The sequence below is a fragment of the Phragmites australis genome, chromosome 20 (genome assembly GCF_958298935.1).
Source record: "Phragmites australis chromosome 20, lpPhrAust1.1, whole genome shotgun sequence".
NCBI classification, from domain to species: Eukaryota; Viridiplantae; Streptophyta; class Magnoliopsida; order Poales; family Poaceae; genus Phragmites; species Phragmites australis.
The window spans coordinates 7,053,806-7,073,710 of record NC_084940.1 but is presented as its reverse complement, the minus strand read 5'-3'; the positions used below and the strand labels follow the sequence as shown (position 1 = coordinate 7,073,710).

Sequence of the window (19,905 nt, the reverse complement as noted above, 5' to 3'; positions counted from 1 at the left end):
CATTGATAAATAAATACAAGAACAATATACTTCGAATGCAAATTAAATATATGCGAAATTAACACATTAAACTGGTACAAAACTAGCTGACCTAGACAACAGGTGCATCACCGCCTGCACTTTTGGGACAATATTTGTAAGTGTGACCTACTTCATTGCACTGACTGCATCACTTAATCCTAGGGCCAGCCTCAGATTCATCCATATCGTTACGAATCCGCCGAGATTGTCTTCGGCCCGGTGCGTTCTTCATCTTTCCCAAATCGGGCACATATATTCTTGAAGGCCCTGGGTTACTTGTAAAAGTGTCAACAATGCCGTAACCATACAGCTCCTGGTTTCAGGTGTTCAGTACTTGATCTTTCATGAAATATTGTGACACATATTGCCTTGGAAGCATATGGTGCTCCACGCACGCAGCTATGACGTGTGTACAAGGTTTGTGGAGTAATTGTGGCTTCTGACAACTACATATGCATGTCCCACACCTTAGCACACACTCTTGAACATGCCGCTCACGTATACCCCCCTCCGACCCTTATCCCGACACAGGACACTGAACCTGTGCTCTGCTGTGCCCTCTTGATTTGCGCGATGCATGTGGGCCTTCCTATTTGCCTTCTCCATGTACTCACATAGCATCCGGCCATAAAGCATACGATTGTCTTCCATTACAACCTTAGCAGCTGCATACCGATCAATGAAGTACTTGCAGGTGCCATGCAAAATGCCTTCTACAATTCCAACTAGTGGTAGGGACCTCATTCCTCGCATGACCCAGTTATAAACCTCTGCAAGGTTTGTAGTCATTACTCCATACCTGGCACCACCACTGTCGTACAGCAGAGCCCATTTTTCATTCGGCTCATTGCGTATCCACTGTGAAAAGCTCCTAATAGATGAGCCCGATCTCCTTACAATCTGCGGAGTATCGGTTGGGATAGGACCGAGAGCTATTGGTTCCTCACCGTTAGGTGCGGCCTCCGCAGTTTGTTTAAGAGTCAGTTCATCAAGTCTTGCCCATAATGCATTGAACTTACGTTGCTGGTTCTGACTGCACAACTTCTTGAAGAGCTTCATTACCTCTTTGTTTTTAAACTGTCTGTAGAAGTTTGCACCCATATGGCGCATAAACCACCTGCTTTTGAGATCTGGCCACTGTACTGGTACACCCCGTCGCACGCTACCGTGTTGCATATCCAGCAAAATCTGCAACAATCCTGCATGTCTATCATGCATGAGACACACATCTGGTCGGTCAAGAATAATTGCATGCTTCACCCGCTCTAGGAACCAATACCAGCTGTCCCCATTCTCACTCTCCACGAACGCAAACCCTAGTGGCAGGACTTGGTTGTTACCGTCGACCCCTATTGCAGACAATATCTACCCTTTGTACTTTCCAGTTATGAATGTTCCATCTAGGCATATGATGGGTCGGCAATATCTAAATGCTTTGATAGTTACACCGAATGCAAAGAAAGCACGCTGCAACACTCTTTTTCCGCTGTACTTCACATCAGTAGAGGGGTAATACTTGATATCATAGTAACTGCCTGGATTTCTTGCACAAATTGTGGTTAATTAACGAGGTAGATTGTGATACGAATCTTCATATGTACCGAACCTCATCTCAATAGCCTTTTGTTCCGCCCTCCATGCCTTCGCATAATTTATTGTGTACTGGAACCTTTGCTCAATAGCACGGATTATTGATCGTGGCTCATACCTTAGGTTATCCACAATCTCTCCGTACATAACATTTGCAATGAAAGCAGAAGACAGGTTCCGGTGGGCGAACTCTATTTCCTCAATATGACAATTATGTTCCTTAACTATTGAGCATTGCCAGTAGTCTGCCCATTTCCCTCTGAATGCGTGCACCCGCCAAGGGCACTGAGGAACCAAGCACTTCACATCGTACTCTCTTTTACTTGATTTAACAACCTTGAATTGCCGACGAAGAGACAACGACCAGAATTTCACTGCATCAATAACTGCCTCTTTTGTAGGGTACATAGCACCCTGTGACACCTTATTCTCATGGTACTGCCACGGTGTCTGGTCAGCCTCGCTAACCACCAACTTCAAAAATTCTTGATCCCGCCACTCTGCAGGAACTGGAGCATTACCCTCCTCATCAGAAGAATCCCCATCGGCAAGACCTTCCTCCAACTCTTCATCCTCCAAATCCATATCTTCGATGATGCTAGGGATGTGCTCCCCTTCATCGGCTACACCCATCGGCTGCAGCTCTGGAACATCACCAACCTCCTCCCTGGACTCTACATTAGCCGCCTCTGACTCATCTTCCACTGCCTCACTTGGTTCTGCTACTGCTTCTACAGAGTTCACCTCATTTTGATCTTTCAGGTACGGCTCAGCTAATAAAACAAGCGACAGGTCACGTTCACAGCATATATCTACATACTGCCTCCAAGTTGATGTGGCTTCGATGGGAACGAGCTCACCAAAGTATCCATGACTAGCACGGCTCAGAACAGCTTTCAACTTCAGCTCATATTGCTGCGGATCCAGTTGGAAAAACCGCATGAGCCATTTGCACACACCCACAATAGTCTTCTCATTAGCCTTACTAAGCCCCTTCATAACTTGACGAAATTCAGAGAGATCTACACCGTTGAGACCGTACATAATTTCACCCTCACCATAATATATCTGAAAAATTAATTTATCTGCCATTCCTGAAAACACCCGCAACCATAACACATGTTAAGACAACAAACTATATTTCTGATTATCGGATAAAATAGTTTTTAAATGCTACCCTAGGTTCGCAAATTATTATCTACTGTTGACTCATACGTCCGCATGTACAAGTAATATACTATAAACTATATACTACAAATAACATACTGAAAATAATATACTAAAAATAATATACTACAGGTAACAAATTGAAAATAATATACTAAAAATAATATTCTATATTGAACTATTATCGTACAATTTTCTAACTAAATTTGACAATTTTCTAAACCCTAGATCATAAATATTTAAAATCTATATCATATACTACTACTGCACTAATTAACAACAATAAAAAGGATAAAAAGATTTACCTGAATTTTTTTTTCAAATCCGCGGCCCAAATGCAGCAGGGCTTCGCCGATCTCTCTTCCTCCCTCTCCTCTCCTCTCTTCTCCTCTCTCTTCTCAACTTTTCTTTTTTCCCGAATTTTATGGTTTTTTCCTCATTTTTCGGGATTTTTATAGACTCCAGGGCGCGGGGGGCCGGCGCGGGACGGCGGGCGGGAGGAGCCCTTACCGCCCCCTGAGAGGGCGGTAAGGAGCTTGAGGGGGTGGTAAGCCTGTGGGGCCCGGGCGGGAAGCCTACCGCCCTCTCAAGGGGCGGTTAGCACCCGTACCCGCCCTCTCAGAGGGTTGCAGCCCCCTGAGAGGGCGGTGGACGGCTACTTTTACAAATATTTTCGTCGGGAATCTATTTATTTAAATTTTAACTAAAAAAATATAAAAATAAAAAAACTCCAAAAAACCATACCCAATGCATTGGGCCCAGACCAGCCCCTCCCAAATTGCAAAACCAAAAGTATCCACACGCACGCGCGCAGGCATGCAGTCACGCACGCACGCACTAGTAACACCAGAAACCGTACACCCGTTCGAATGCACGTGCACGCTCCGTGCCGCTTGCCGCTGGGGACTGCCAGAGCCAGACCAAACCAACGCGCGATGCGTGAAGTTACTGCAGCGCGCCACACACCCCCACCACAAGCTGGCCATGCCATACACACGAGAATCACTGCTCTGTCTGTCCATGAGTCCATCGGTGCGTGAAACAGATACATAAAGCGGCTTGATCCGTCGTATGCCATAAACCGGGCAGGTTAGAATCACAGAGATGCTATATTTGAGGTGTCTGAAAATAGCTTTTGTTTCACTCGCCGTACCGTAGCCTTTTGTTTGATACCTGGTTAAATGGTATTAGGAAGGATTTGAAACCGAAAGTCCTGCTAGGGGCGGCGGCTGTATACTGGTCGTTTTGGTTATGCAGGAATGATATGGTTTTTGACAAAAGATATATTTCATCTCCTTTGCAGGTTGTCTACCTATGTACACACTGGCTCTGTACCTGGGCAATTTTGCAGAAGCCAGATTATCGGGCCATGGTTATGGAGGCTTGTTAGTATTTGGAGAGGATGGTCAAGGATTGTTTTATCCAGGTGTATGGGTGGCGGTCTAGATGGTCAATCGGGTCGTCATAGCATCTCTAGTCTTTGTTGGTTTTAATGTCTTTGTCTTTTGTTTTGGCTGTGTGCAGCTTTTGCAGAGGCCGGAAGGTTTCTCAGATTTATTGTATCACCTGGATGTAATTCTCTGAGAGTAATAAAATCTTCCTTTATCGAAAAAAATCCGACCGTCCACAACAAGTGAGGTATTGTTCATCTTCTTCATCTCCGTTCGTTTTGTTACTTTTGCTCGCTCGCTCGCCCCTCCCGCCTCCAACCATCTCCGGTGGCATCCCAGCTATTGAATTTGCAGCCATCGCCCTCGCCACGCTAACGTAGCTCAACCAGGTCATCTCTGCACCACCGCCGCCCACCTTTCCCGCACCGGCGGCTAGCTAGGCCTCTCAACCATGCAGCGAGGGGCGACCAGCATGTCGGGCGAGGCTGCAAGCTGGAGGACTCGTGGCTGCCGCTTCTGCTCCACTGGCGTTCATCGATTCTGTGCAAGCTAGACGAAGGCCGAGCGTTGATGCCCTGTGCCTTCTGCCGCTAGTTTATGTTTGGATGGAAAAGTCTAACGTGTTGATTCTGATGACTGATTGTGATTCTGTTAACTCCGTGCTAATATAGATATGCATCTCCCAGTTCATTTATGCCGATGCCCCCTCGACAACCAGCGCAAGTACTGAGCTTATGTATCATTTCTTGCAATTTTATTGATTCTGATCATTCGATTGCAATTTGCTAAAATTTACTCAAGCATATCAGGATTCATATCTACAGTAATAATGTATTTTTAGCACTATTTTTCTTCGTTTGATTCTACCAGGTCAAATGATACCAAATAGAAAACCGGATGCGAAGTGAATATAACTAGGAAAGGGTGACTTATGTGAAAAATAAGTTAAGAAGTAAAATAGAGAATCAATATATGAATGATTGATTTGACATATTTATTGAGCGGGGTTCTTTTTGCAAGTTTAGGATAATTACCATAAAGTTATATTATAATTTCAGTTTATATATTACCATTATTATGAATAATTTAAACTTTGGATCTTGTCATTGTTTAATATTTATGGTTATCAAAAATAATTAGCTACACAATATAATATGTATATCTAACTTGAAAATTTTGTGCCCATCACTGCACTTGCCCCTGCCCATTCTCCGCCACCCGCAGTTGTCGATGTCCCCACCCCATCATGCTCGCAATTGTGGCCAAAATACGCGATTCTACAGCGCATGAACAGTAACAGCAGTGCGTTTGAATTTTGCTTTCCCTCTTTTTTAAAACGGTGGTCTTCTGTTACTCCAAAAATTTTAAAACTTTTTTTACGTGTTCCATACTACATGTGCAACCCATTTTAATTGGATTCACCGAAAAGTCCTTTGTATATTTAAAACTAAAATTCTCCAAAAAATACTATTTTATAACTTGTAATAATTGTTAGTGTCTCAAATAAATTCTCAAAAATCTAGGAAAATTCACCAATATTCTTCTTATGTGATGGAATAATTTCTAAAATTATTTCTAGCCCTAGTTTAGTAAATGAAGCATTACAAAGGAATTCATTTTTTTATCATATAAACTAGGGCTGAAAATAATTTTATAAATTAGTCCATCATATAAGAAGAATATTAGTGAATTTTTATAGATTTTTGGGAATTTATTTGAGACACTAATAATTATTACAAGTTATAAAAGTAGTCTTTTTGGAGATTTTTAATTTTAAATATACAAAGGATTTTTCGGTGAATCCAATTAAAATGGGTTGCACATGGATTATGAAATACGTAAAAAAAAAAATTTAAAATTTTTGGAGTAACAGAAGATCACCGTTTTGAAAAAGAGGGAAACCGAAATTCAAACGCACGGCTGTGACGGTTCATGCATGGTACTGTTCATGACCGTGCATGTGCCGAACATGGCAGCTTAGCCCATTTTCGGTATATCCTGTGCCGAATACGGTACTACAGTGTTATTTTCGGTACATCGTGTGTCGAATATGGTATTTTTGATGTACGGTATATCGAAAGTTAATTTTTGGTAAACGAGGTGACGAATATGAATACTAAAATTATAAATACGATAATATATTGTCTATTTCGATAAATACGATCGTGTATGTTATCTAACTTTATATTTTTGCCCCTCCGCCACCTCGCTACCCCACCATCATCAGTTTGCGTTACCTCGCATGACCTCCCTCTAAGCTGGCAGCGCCGAAATTATTGTTGGAAATAGAACCCGCATCACTAATCCTTATGAAATCGTCGTCACTGAAGAACAACGCAAAATCAAGCAATGTAGCCTAGGAAGCGTGGTAGAATTAGGATTGCAAACTTCACAGTCGCACGCGGCAGGGGATTCACGTGGATGCCTGGACCGCTCTGTACCGCGGTATGCCGCAGGAGCCGGCTGCTGCCACGCGCTGGGAAAGCTTAATAACGTGTCCCATCGCACGACGGGCTGAACCTCGTATGATGCCATTTCAGGGGGGGGGGGGGGGGCAGTGGACATGCGGTCCAGCGCCACTCGTGATACGAGAGATCTAGGAGCAGTGCACCGTGGCCCGCCAATCGTGGCTCAACCTGTTATCTTTGCAAAGGGATTATGATTATTTTTAGTGTTTCAACCGTTTTTATTTATGGTTTTTTTCATAAAGTAATTTTCTCTCTTATTCTCTTTACTAGAATTCTCTTCTTTCTGTTCATATTTTCTTTGAAAAAAAACTATTGAAGGTGAGAAAAAAATAAAAGAAATAAGAACGGAGAGGAAAATCATGAAGGAAACGAAATGAAGAGAATATAGTTAGAAATGGTCTAAACGAGGCTCCGCCATATGGTTCTACTCACTTCATATGAAGCAGTATTCGAGTCTTGACGATCCAAATTTACTCAGCACATAGTATGATTTCGATTTCAAACAGGCGGATTGCTGGCGAGGAGGCGTCGAAGCCCACAGGCCAAGGGCCCGTCTCCCCGCATGCCGCGAGGGGGACAAGCGCGTTCTGCCTGAGCTAGTGAGCCTGACTGCAACGCAGCGGCAGCTAGCCGTTTTCAGCAGTGGATGGGAGTGCGATCCGGGCCCCGAGTCCGCAAGCTCCTGTCCACGTCGGTGTGATCCCATGGTGTCAGCGAATTGATGCTTCTAGTCTGGTATGGGTCCGGTCTCAAGGGGTGGCATCGCTGTCGATCGACCGGCCAGATCGCCATAGCGAGTTCAGGGGACAAAAACTAGACGTCACTGTTTTTTCTCCAGCGATAGCATGCGGTGAACGAAGCTCAGCAGTTGGCACAGAACAAGCTCGTCACTCGCCGGTCCAACTTTGGTTCTTCCGCGGCTACCAGGTATCAGCAGAAGCAACTCGTAGGTTCACCGTTGGAACCGCCACCCCTCCCCGTCCGCCAGGCATCGGCGCGCGCTCGCTGCACGGGCACAGCCGGTGCTTGATGACTGACGAGCATGAAGCCGAACTAACAAACCACTCCTGAGCTGCGCCCTACAAGGCTGCTATGGATGGAGGATGAAGCGTGCCGCGTGCCCGCGCAATTCGCGTGGCTTGCCCGTTTCAGTTTGAGCAGGGGGCAACGGCGTGGATCCGCTCGAATCTGGATGTTATTAGGGCAAGTTTGAATTGTGACATGTCCAACCTTGCTAAGAGTTGGCTCGTCAAAGGATTGGTGGCTGATTTTCACGCCACTGGTTCATCCATGTTGGCAAGGAATTGATTTTCAGAGGTTGGGTGACGCCAACGACGAGCTACGACAAACCAAAAGTTAAAATCCATCTATGAGAAGTCCAGAAGAAAACAGAAAGCCCTTCTCTACAATTTTTAGAGTGGCGAACAAAGGGCAACAGAGTTTTTGGGTGTCGATCTCATCGATTCTTCCCCTCCGTCTTCTTCTCTACAGGAGTAGGAGAGAGTAACCGTGGTCATCGATAGTCAGTGTAGTGTATAACTACTAGTTTAAGGGTAGTAGGCTAGGTTTTCTGGTGGAGTCCATGGCTTGGGCTCTATGGCGGTTTTTGGTCCTCGAGAAGATTTATGGTGAAGTCATCCTTGATGTGCGTTTCGGCGATGCCATCCTTGATGCATGCTCCAACGATTCTTCTGGGAGGTTTGTTTTCCTCATCCTATTGCGGACGGGTTAGAGGAGTTGCATCTCTTTTTTGTGTTGTATGCTTTCCACGTTGGTGAATCTTGATTTCCCGATGGTGGATTTAATCTCCTTCTTATCAGTTGAAGTGGTGGCCGATATTCTTTCAATGGTTCTTATGCGCGTCGACGGGCTCAGCGTGCTATCTTTTGTTGTGTTCCAAAGGGTTGGCGCTACTTCATCAGGTCTTGAAGGAGCTTTCATCTGCATCTTCATTGTTTGCATATCCAAGGTCTGACGAGGCGATGCGGCAATAGGCTGATGCATTTGGGGATGAAGAAGATAAACAATTTGTCTTCATAATGCCTTCTTTGAATTTCAAGTTTGTCTCAAGGCTCTCTTTGTAATGTGTGAGATGTAATCACCTGTTACCTAATATAAATCCAACCCTAGTTCAAAAAAAAAGTTGATGTCCATCCCAGAAGCGGCTAATTTGAGCTGAGGTCATCACCAACAGATACTATAAAAATTCGTCCCTTATAATACTATTACAGCATCCACTAATACTATTACAGTATCAACTATTTTTTTCATATCCAACAGCTACTCTATTTTCTACCTTCCATTACTCTTTTTCTCCCCTCAGATCCACACGTCAGTCTCTAGAAACAGTAATACGGAGGCCGGTTTCCATCGGCAAGTTTGCTAATCGATATTGAATCCTGCAACCCTGTAGTACTGGAAAAATCAATATTGCAGCTTCCGTTGGAAAAGGATGTGGCAAGATCGAACGCCAAACGCCGTTGTCAACATGGAAGCGGCCGGTTTTGCCGCTGCCGTTTGGAGACGGCCTGAGTGAGATAATATGGCATGAGTGAGGTAATATTTGAGAGGGCAATCAAACAAACCCTTAAGAACGTGTTTGGTTTACGAGATGAGTGGTCGATGAGATCACCCTATCTCAATATTTTGCCCCATCAATTGCTTGGTTCGTGGATCACGTAGACAGAACCATTTGAATATTGGTTTAGATGCTAGACGAGACTGTTCGGTTCCGCTTGCTAGCAATCTTTGTGTACGTATATGTTTATGTTTTTTATTTTACTCTTATTCTATTGGAAATACAATAATAGTTCAAAAATTCTAAATATTTTCATGAGTAAACTATTACTTACTAGTAACCTGTTTTAATTTATTTGATAAAAAGCATGAATCAATATTTAATTAAAATTCTGCAAAGAAGCATATTTTTATAACTTCTAGTAATTTTTAATGTCTTAAATAAATTCTCGAAAATCTGAATTCACTAATATTCTTCTAATGTAATTTACTAATTTATAAAATATTTTCAACTCTTGATTATTTAGTGAAAAAGTGAGTTCCTTTATAATGCTTTATTTATATATTTTTATCATTTCATGTGATATTCTCTTTTTAATTTAATTTGAATTAAATAAATTTAAATATACACAAATTCATCAAAATACTTATGTAATACATATAAATATGAATGTATCATCATATCCACTATAATTACATCAACCAAACAAAAAATTAGCACATCCTATCTTTTTTAATCTCACCAACCAAACAAAAATACTAGTTCATCTTATTTATCTAATCAAATAAAAAATTAAATCATCACATAATAAAAAATAGAAATAATCAATATCGTATCCAACCTTATTCTTCAATTAAATTCACCAATCCTCCAGTTAGATGCACCTAAATTTACTGCGGGGCACGCCATCCGTGCGGTAAATTTGACATCTGGGTCTGCGAAGCCCGTGCTCGGTCTAACTTTCTTTATTACCAGGTCAGTGGGAGTACCTCTCTGACGTGGGCACGAGCATCGAGCGCGGCCGTCCTGTTACGACTTGCCTGTGGGCCTAGGACGGACGTGGACGTGACAGTGGCTGAAGCGAGTTTGCGGCACAGCGCGTGATAGGGAGGTGGGGGGGGGGGGTCTGGGTCTCGTCTCCGTCGCGGTTCCGTCTCTTTCAATCCGGACCGGCTCTGCGCCATCTATTCTCGTACGCTAGTACTCGGGAGTTGGGACGGGCCATCAATTCTCATCCGTTCTGTTCTCGCACAAGGAGCGTATTGTCATAACATTTTTGCTCGTTGATCCGTCCTTAGGCCTTCTCCAGCATTACCAACAAACGAGTCGCATCTGTATTTTTATCGATTGGAGCTCCCGTACACATCTTCAGTAGCTACTGTATACGACCTTTTCAGCAGCTACAGTGATACCGATTAGAAGTTGGAAGCAACAAATTTGAGGCCGGTTGGAGCACATATTACTGTAGCTGGCGTATGTATAGGGGTCTAAGGGGAGGGGAGAGTAATAGAAAATAGAAAATATGATAGCTGCTGGAGATGAAAAAAATAGAGGATATTATAATAATATTAAAGGATGCTGTAATAGTATTATAAGGAATAAATTTTTAAAATATCTGCTAGAGATAACCTTAGTTTAGCTCAGAAACAAATCTTTGCTGCACTCGGCAGGATCTCACCGACGCTGTTGGGTTCATTAGCCGAGCCTGACACCACACAGCCCCATACTGACCCGGCCGGACCCATCCCTCCGAGAATGATCCACCAGCCAGGCCAGCGGCAAGCCAGCAAGCCCAAGTGCCCAAACCGCCCAACACAGTCCCGTGGCCAACGGGTCCACCTCGCAGTCAACAATCCTTCACCCATTAAACCGGAAAAATCTTTGATGCAAATAAGTAAATAAGTGTAAATATAAAAATATGTAATGACATCTATCCAATTATTATTGGAAGATTACAATTGATCCTACTATACTATCAGAGAATGAGTTGATTTAAAAAAATCATATATAAAATCATAAAATATTATAAAATAACACATCTACTTATATAATAATAATATAGCCGTAGCATTTGAATAAAGATTGAAAAATTCTATTCATTAAGGTCCTGTTTATTTTGACTTCGGATTATGAATTTCAACTTTTACCATCCAAAGCTGAAACAAGCACACAATTTTTTCTATATCATTTTACTACCTGCTTGTTGGATTATGAGAATATGATAAACTAATTTTTCTCAGTTTTTGATAGATTGTGAAAGTCTATTTATTAAACTGTATATCAAAAAATTTTAAATCTATAATCTAAAGATTTTTTACCATACAATTTTTACAATCTAATTTTTTATAATCCATAATTTATAACCTGTTTTTAAATCCTAAACCGAAAATAGGCTCTAAACCCCGTGGCTCTCCCGTTTCTCTCTCTAAACCCCGCGGCTCTGCCACTATTGCCCGCGCAGCTCAGGCCATCCTCTCGCTCGCTATATGGGGTCCTGCTCCTGGCTTCCCCCTCCAGTTCTCCCACCTCCTCTGCCTGCTGCTTCTCTTCCCACCCTGCTTCCGTTGCACGCACGCGAGCGGTGCACGTCCGCCTCGTACGTCCACGCCCCCCCCCCCCCCCCACCTGTGCCGGCTGTCCCCTGCCCCTCGCCGCGACTTATACCACTATCACCACCACCTCTTCCTCCTCCACATTCCGCTTCTCTAGTCCCGAACACAGGGATTCGTTAGGACTTCGGAGGTGTTGAGAGGTACTCTGCTAGACCTGCTAGTACAGGTGAGATCGATGGGGGAGGAGGTGGCAGTGCTGATGGAGCCGCCGAGGTACCCGGACCTGTGCGGTCGGCGGCGGCTGCAGCTGGAGCTCCAGATCCTCAACCGCGAGATCGACTTCCTCAAGGTGAGCCGGCCCCGCCGTTCCTCCCCGCGCCCGACCCCTCGGGGGCCGTGCTCTCGCTTCGTCTTCCTTCTGACTTTACCCCGTTAAAAAATACTAGTAGGATCCGATTCGTTGTTCGATTCTTTTTCTAAGAAACAAGTGCAGGGCAGAACAAGTAGTATTGATGTGAGGAAATGCAGTAGTAGTAAATGGCAGGCTGGTGCGACGGCCATCGCGTTGTTGATTGGGTAGGGAGGCGCGCCCGATTGTTGCTAGGAGGCTAGGAGCACGCCGTTTACTGTATTTCGTTTTCGTTTGGGGATAGGAGGGGAGGGCGGCGGATCGCGGCAGAGCAGCTAACCCGAGGCGCGACAGGGTTGCCCTTCTTGGGCGTGCCGCGGCTGTACCTCTGCGCCGTGCGGTTCGGTTCCTTGTGGAAAAGAGGAGGAGGCATGGGCGGTGGCACTGGCCGTGTCAGTGCTTGCGCGTGGAGCAGCGGGTGGGCGTGTCCAATCTCTCCGTTCTTGCTTCGCGGACACGCACACAGCATGGCTCATCAGGCATTATCATGAGGTTCGTGCAGAGGAAAGAGTGGTGGTGTACTGGTGTACCAGTAGTCCAGTACTGGTGTTTATGGGGCTGGGCTGCCACAGTTTGGGGCTTTTTAACGCCGTGCTCCGCTTTCAAGGAGCAGATTTGCGATGGTGTTCAGATGACTAAAGTGCTTCTTTAGTGGTCAAATGTGCTTTGGTCGTCTTTTTATCTCTCCTTGCAAGCTGCTTTCCAATCCGGGCTTTGGTTTTCTACAAGATGTTGAAGAATGCGATTATTATTTGTCAATTAGTTATCTCACCATATCTAAGACTAGAATCCACCTTTAATTAAGTCTGTCGGAGGTCTGGAGTTCACTTTTAGTTTCTATTGTAAAGTGATGCAGGTTTAGTGTGTGCTACAACATAATTGAAAACTTTCCTCAGCTATCTTTTAATTTGAATTCTCATTCTTTTTTGAAGGGGCCCTAACACAGCCAGTCTCACGCATCCGATATTGTTAGTTAGGGAAAATAAAATAAAAAATAGCTATGTATAGTACCAAATGTTTAGTTATTCCTTTCACAGTGTTTCTCATGTGTGATCCAACTTACAGTTGACACCCATCTTTCTTTGTTAGCACTTTCACGCGTAGCATAGGGATAAAGAACTACATTTGTTTGACAGCAATCTGATTTTGCAGGACGAGCTACAATCACTTGAAGGAGATCAACCAGTTTCTAGAAGTTGTAAAGAGTATGCACAGTTGCGCCCTTCCTGCATTGCATATTAATCTTGCCCTTGGAATTTGTTGCAAGTGTTTGTGTCTAGTATGAAGCGCAGGTCTTTTTTCATGCTAAATGACATTGAATATTTCATTCTGCACTAAATTTCAACTCTGTTCTGTTTTTACCAATCATGTTCCATTCTATATATTGACGCAAAAATGTTGTTATTGATATGTCTTTTAGTTTGTACATTAATCAAACCCTATATCGGTTTGGTTTATCCGTTTATGGAGGCTATTGTTGCTATGCTATTCTTAATTTGAAGTCGTCCCTGAGTGCATATTTTCTAATACTGTTAGCGATTGCTTCCTAACTACTTTTCACTGAATAAGCCCACACACATCACAATGTTCAATACATGGTTTCATACTTTCATTTTGAATGTGTGTTTCTTCATTTTTAGCTCATGGTTCAGTGACGATGCCCTGCTTTCCAATCCGGAGATCGCCCACGGGGCGGCCCTCGTGCCTGCGCTGAGCTCGTCATGGACAGCCACCAGGGCCGGGTCTGTGGCCTGGGCTTGGCGCAGCCTGCTGATGAAGTCGAAGCGGGGCCCCGAGACTGCCATGAGCGCGCCCGTATGCTCCTCCTCGGTGTCGCGGCGTGAAAGGGCGTCGGCCACCGTGTTCGTTGCGCCGGACTTGTACTCGACGGTGAAATCGAAGCCCAGCAGCTTGCCGACCCAGTGGTGCTGAGGGATCGTGGCGAGGCGCTGGTCGAGGAGGTACTTGAGACTGTAGTGGTCCGTCTTGACGATGAAGCGGCGCCCCCATAAGTACGGTCGCCAGTGACGGACGGCGAGGACGAGGCCGATAAGCTCCCGCTCATAGGCTGCAAGGGAGCGATGGCGAGGTGCCACCGGGCGGCTGAAGAACGCGATCGGGTGTGCCTCCTGGATGAGCACGGCCCCGAAGCCGTATGTGGACGCGTCGCACTCCACGACGAAGGGCTTGGAGAAGTCCGGAAGGGCCAGCACGGGTGCTGACGTCATGGCCCCCTTGAGGGCAGTGAAGGCCGCCGCGGCGTCGACGTTCCATGTGAACCCCTCCTTCTTCAGGAGCGCGGTGAGGGGAGCAGCGATGGCGCCGTAGTTGTGGACGAACTTCCTATAGTAGCCCGCCAGCCCGAGGAAGCCGCGCACCGCACGCGCAGAGCGGGGCCGTGGCCACTCATGGATGGCCTGGACCTTGGCGGGGTCCATCGCCACGCCTGACGCCGAGATGATGTGGCCGAGGTAGCCGACGGAGTCGACGCCGAACGAACACTTGGACCTCTTCACAAAGAGGTGGTGCTGGCGCAGGATGGTGAGGACGACGCGGAGGTGTCGCAAATGATCCGCCCAGCTCTTGCTGTAAATCAAAATGTCGTCGAAGAAAACGAGGACGAACCGGCGGAGGTGGGCGCGTAGCACGTCGTTCATGAGCGCCTGGAAAGTCGCCGGGGCATTGCACAGCCCGAACGGCATGACCAAGAACTCGTAGAGGCCGTCGTGGGTGCGGAACGCCGTCTTGTGTACGTCCTCCGGCCGCATCCGCACCTGGTGGTACCCCGACCGCAGGTCGAGCTTGGTGAAGAAGCGCGCGCCATGGAGCTCGTCCAGGAGCTCGTCGACGACGGGGATGGGAAACGCATCCTTGACGGTGAGGGCGTTCAGGGCGCGGTAGTCGACGCAGAACCGCCACGAGCCGTCGGCCTTCTTGACGAGGAGGACGGGCGACGAGAACGCCGAGTCGCTGCGGCGGACGATGCCCTGGTGGATCATGGCGGCGCATTGCCGCTCCAGCTCGTCCTTGTGGGCCGCCGGGTAGCGGTACGGGCGGACGGCCACCGGAGACGCGTCTGGCTTGAGGGTGATGCTGTGGTCGCGGGCGCGTGGCGGAGGTAGCCCCACTGGCTCGGCGAAGACGTCCTCAAAGGTGGCCAGCAGCTCGTCAAGGAGGGACGTGCTGGCCGTCGTGGCGTGGAGCTGCGGCGCGCTGGCGGTGGGCACCCCGGTCCAGCAGAAGTCGCGCCCCTGGAGCCGGAACGCCATGGTGTGCGTAGCAAAGTCCCAGACAATTGGACCAAGGGTGGCCATCCATTGGGTGCCGAGCACCATATCGTAACCTGCAAGTGGCATGACAAACAGGTCGATGTTGAAGTCAGTGCCGTCGATGGAGACCGGCGCGGCCCGGATGACACCGGGGCACGTGATCCGCTCGCCATTGGCCACGATCGCCGAGAGTCGAGGCCGGGGTTCCACCGTCAGCCTGGTGCGCGGTGCGGCGCTGGCGGAGATGAAGTTGTGGGTCGAGCCACTGTCGAGGAGGGCGATGAGCTTGGTGCCGCCCAGCGAGACGGCGATCTGCAGCGTCCCGCCAAACGGCACGCCGGCCACCGCGTGTAGGGAGAAGATCGGCGACTCCGTCTCCTGTTCGTCGCTCGCGGCTGTGTCGTCGGTGTCGGAGATCTCGACGCCGCCGATGTGGAAGATGCGCCGGCAGACGCGATTGTGCCCCCTGGTGTACTTCTCATTGCAGTTGTAGCAGAGGCCCAAGCGGCGGCGCTCCTCCTGCTCCTCCTTGGAGAGGCGCTTGGCCTGACGGCCATCCCCCTGGTTCGCGATCACCAGGGCCTTATCAGCTGTCGGTGGGGGCGCCGGAAGTAGAGGGCGCGCGCCAGGTGCGCCCAGGACGCCTCGAGCCGGGGCCTTGGCCGGCACTGCGGTGTACTCGGCCATCAACTCGAACTGCCTGGCAAGGCTCATAGCGGCCACCAAGGATTGAGGGTTTTGCATCTGAACCTGGAGACTGAGCGGCGGCAAGAGCCCGCCCGTGAAGAGCTGGATCCGCTGGGCCTCGTCGAGGTGTCCCGCGCGGGGAAGAAGTGCCTGCCACCGATCCTGGTACTCGGTCACCGTCCCGGTGCGGCGGCAAGCGGACAGCTCGAACAGCGGCGCCGAGCGGAGCGGGGGCCCGTACCGCAGGTTGAGGAGTTCCTTGAAACGCGGCCATGTGGGGGTTCCCTCGTCCTCCTGGACCTGCATATACCAGAGTTGGGCGCCGTCCTGAAGATTGTACGAGGCCATCCACACGCGCTCCTCGTGCATGATCCGCTGCTGGGCGAAGAATGACTCGCACTTGTTGATGAAGATCAGCGGGTCACTCTTGCCGTCGTAGTGCGGGAACTCGGGGCGCCAGTGCTTCGGCGGTCGGTCCTGGTGGTGCTCTCCCGTGCCCGGGCGCCCTCCAGATGGCGAGGAGTCGGTGGTGGAGAGATCGTGGATCGCCTTCGCGTTCGCCTCGATGGACTTCTGCAGCAGCGCCGTGGTCTTCTGCATCAGCTCCATGTTCTTGGTGAGCGCCTCAATGGAAGCCTTGAGATCATCTCCCATGGCGTCGGACGAACAGGAAGCGGCTGACGACGAAGAAGGTGGTGCGGCGGCGGTGGGTGGGTTTGGGATTTGGGTAGATGGCGGCGGGGTGGGCTGGGCGGCAGCGGATGAATCAGAGGATCGACGAGACCTCGATACCAGGTTGTCAAGGGCGTCGAACCCTTGGGTAACTGGACCCCGGCTACGTAGTTCGTAGCCGCGACCCGTCTTCTAGGGCGAGGTTTTACCCCTCGGCAATCCTAGGCTTGAGAGAGATAGGTAGGAGATGGAAGACAATATGTTTTCCCCCCCTCTGAAAAGTGCCGATTACAATGGTTAAATAGCCCACGGGAGCAATTCTCATCCGTGAGCAATACTCTAAAGAATAGGGGAAACAAGATCAGTTTTGGCGCGGTTGATCGCGGACCGTGTCGCGCGCAGCCGCCCGTTCTTCAGCTCTGCGGACGTCCCGCGCCCTGCGCTGCCTTGCGTAGACTCGGCCCCACATGACAGTTCCACTATCTAATTCCGTTTTTTAGAGGCCTGAAAGTCCAAATGTAAGATTTTGTTGCTATATTTGACGTAAAAACTCAAACGAATTGCTTCTTTTTTACCAAAAGTTACCCATTATTGTATTTACAACTAATAGTTCTGAACTCATCACTGATACTTTTTTGTAGTGCAATGTTCTGATGATTCCTTGAAAGTTTATATAGCTGAATTGCGGAGCTATTGAATGCCAATATAAATTTTAGCCAAACTTCAGCCATACTGCATATGTTTCGTCGATGTTTGAAGCAAGTTCTGTTTACGTTTTGCTAACATTCTCCCATGCAAAACCTGTCAGGGTAAATGAGTTTGTTGGTACCAAACAAGACCCACTAATACCAATGTACGGCCTCTGGACTTTATGTTACAATTGCTTTTAAGCATCTATGATTTCTATTATGACTTCCTTTATTTTTTCAGAAAGAAGAAGAGGCATAGATCTTGCCGTCTTTTTTGGTGGATCAGGTGTGTATTCCATTATATATTCCTTTCAGGGATTGCATGGCAAGTGCATGCAAATCTTGATAATGTTCATTTTGGTTTCACCTCTCACAGAGAAAAAAACTTGAGAGGAAATATATTTGGATCCTTGTATTGATGAAAAATCAATAAGCAAACTTATCGGTTGCTGTATTTCTTCTTTGAGAATGCAAATTAATATTATCAATGAGCAAACAAGTAGATTGCTGCATTTCCATTTTGTTGGTGCAGAAGTTGCAAATACATCTTTGGAAATTTGACGCAAAGATTCAACATGCTTAGTCTCATTTTCTTGCTAGTGGAGCTCATTTTCCTTCTTAATAGAACCTATTTTGGTGCTTCGACTACATAACAAATGATTGGTAGAACTTGTCACCCTCAACAAAGTATCTAGTCCTACATGTCACCATGTACTACAAGTGACATTGTTGCCTCCTTTTTATGGGAATTGCGAGGCTATTTGTTGCTGCTGCAGTTAAGCGTCATTAGTCTTTAATGTCTTCTCTGCTTGGAAGATGTCCTTATACGTGTTCAGTGATCAAATCTGAATTTATTTAGCACACGTTCTGTTTAACCAAAGCAACGTCAGATTGTACACTGAAGCAAAATGTTTGTGCAATTTTGACACTTAATAGTGATGACTGCATAATTTTTCGAGAAACCTTCTCTTGGACTAGAAAAACACACCATGGGATGTTGCTGAAATTTGTACAAAAACACAGAACCTAATGACTTGTTATGGCATGGTGCTTGTTCGCCCTGAACTCATCATTTGGTTAGAATTCTTTGTAATGTTTTTTCTAGTAGATCATAAATCATTTTCCAGTGATATAATTTTGTTCGAATCTAAGATGCTTTTTTTGTCTTCTTGTTCACTACCGTGCAATGCAACGCATTAGTCTACCCTGTTCTAGAAGCAGTGTAACAATTCCAATGACATTCCTGATTGAATTTCTGGCACAATTATCTGCACTGTGAAAATGCTGAGCTTACTGTTTTCCCCCCCTTGCAGATCGAAATTGTGCATATGCATTTCATGTTTTTGCTGCTCCTGCCAGTGCTTTCCTAAGTGCAAAAGACCAAGTTGCTTCAATGGTTCTTGCTGCCAATGCTCCAATAAGTCATGCTGCAAGCCAAGCTGCAGTTCATGTAACAAGTCGTGCTGGCCAGACGGCAGTTCATGTTGCAATGTCTCATGCTGCAAACCTGATTGCCCATCTTGTAGTCCGAACTGCTGTTGGTGCTGCAATCCATCATGCTGCAAACCGAACTGCAGCTTCTTCAAGATCCCTTCATTCTGTAAATTCCAGTGCAGTCAAAATTGTTGCACCTGCGGCCTCCCAAGCTGCTCCAGCTGCAAACAATGCCGTTCATGTTCTAGGGATTGCTGCGACTGCAAGCCAAGCTGCAGCTGCTTCAACGAGTGTTGCCGTTGCGCAGAATGCTGCTCCTGCTCTTGCCCTCAGTGCTCAAGCTGCTTCAGTTGCTTCAAGTCCTTCAATTGCTCGAACTTGTTTGGGTGCTCCTGCAAGGAGTGCTTCAACTGCCAGTCATCTTGCTGCAAGGGCCCCCCTTGCTGCAAGTGCCAGTCATCGTGCTGCGAGGGACAAGATGGCAGCAGCAGCAGCTGCTGCAGATCATGCTCCAGTGTTCCGAAACCGTTGTGCCCCAGATGTTCTTGCGGGTATGTTTGGCCCAGTAGGAAATGTAGAGAAGGATGTCGATGTTCTGGGTGCCGTAACTCGTGCTGTGCCACTGGATGCTTATGTTAATCTAATCTGCACCTTTTGCTAGTAGTTTTTTGTTGGTGCTTGTTAGATCGTCTTTGGTTTCGTTCAAACTTGACATATGGATTATTTTTTCCTGTAAACAAATGACTTTCTTGCCAAAACATTTTAAGAAATGAACTGTAAAGTGTGAAAGGTGATAGGTTTGTCATCTACAGCATATCATAAGGCTACGCTCAACGGTTTCTCTTCAGGGATGAAAATCCTATCGTGGAGGGATTTTTTTTCCTTCAGTGTTCCAACGGTTCCTATCACGATAGGATTCTTAGGGTTATTCTTTTCAGGATGGGATTCTCTCTTATTTCTTTTCGCGATTCTCTTCGAAGGGAAGTTGTTGAAGATGAGAGAAAATAAAGAGAATGAGAACGGGAAAGTGAATTGGAA

At 46.8% G+C, this 19,905-nt stretch overlaps 1 protein-coding gene across 1 annotated transcript; it reads left to right on the top strand.

Annotated features, from left to right (window-relative positions):
- The first annotated feature begins 11,969 nt into the window (after positions 1-11,969).
- Positions 11,970-19,683, top strand: LOC133902534 (guanine nucleotide-binding protein subunit gamma 4-like). Its single transcript, XM_062344151.1, has 5 exons — positions 11,970-12,056; positions 13,269-13,321; positions 17,386-17,597; positions 17,675-17,719; positions 18,747-19,683. The coding sequence occupies exons 3-5, from the start codon at positions 17,494-17,496 to the stop codon at positions 19,504-19,506; spliced, it is 909 nt and encodes a 302-aa protein (XP_062200135.1). The 5' UTR covers positions 11,970-12,056; positions 13,269-13,321; positions 17,386-17,493; the 3' UTR covers positions 19,507-19,683.
- The last annotated feature ends 222 nt before the right edge of the window (positions 19,684-19,905 follow it).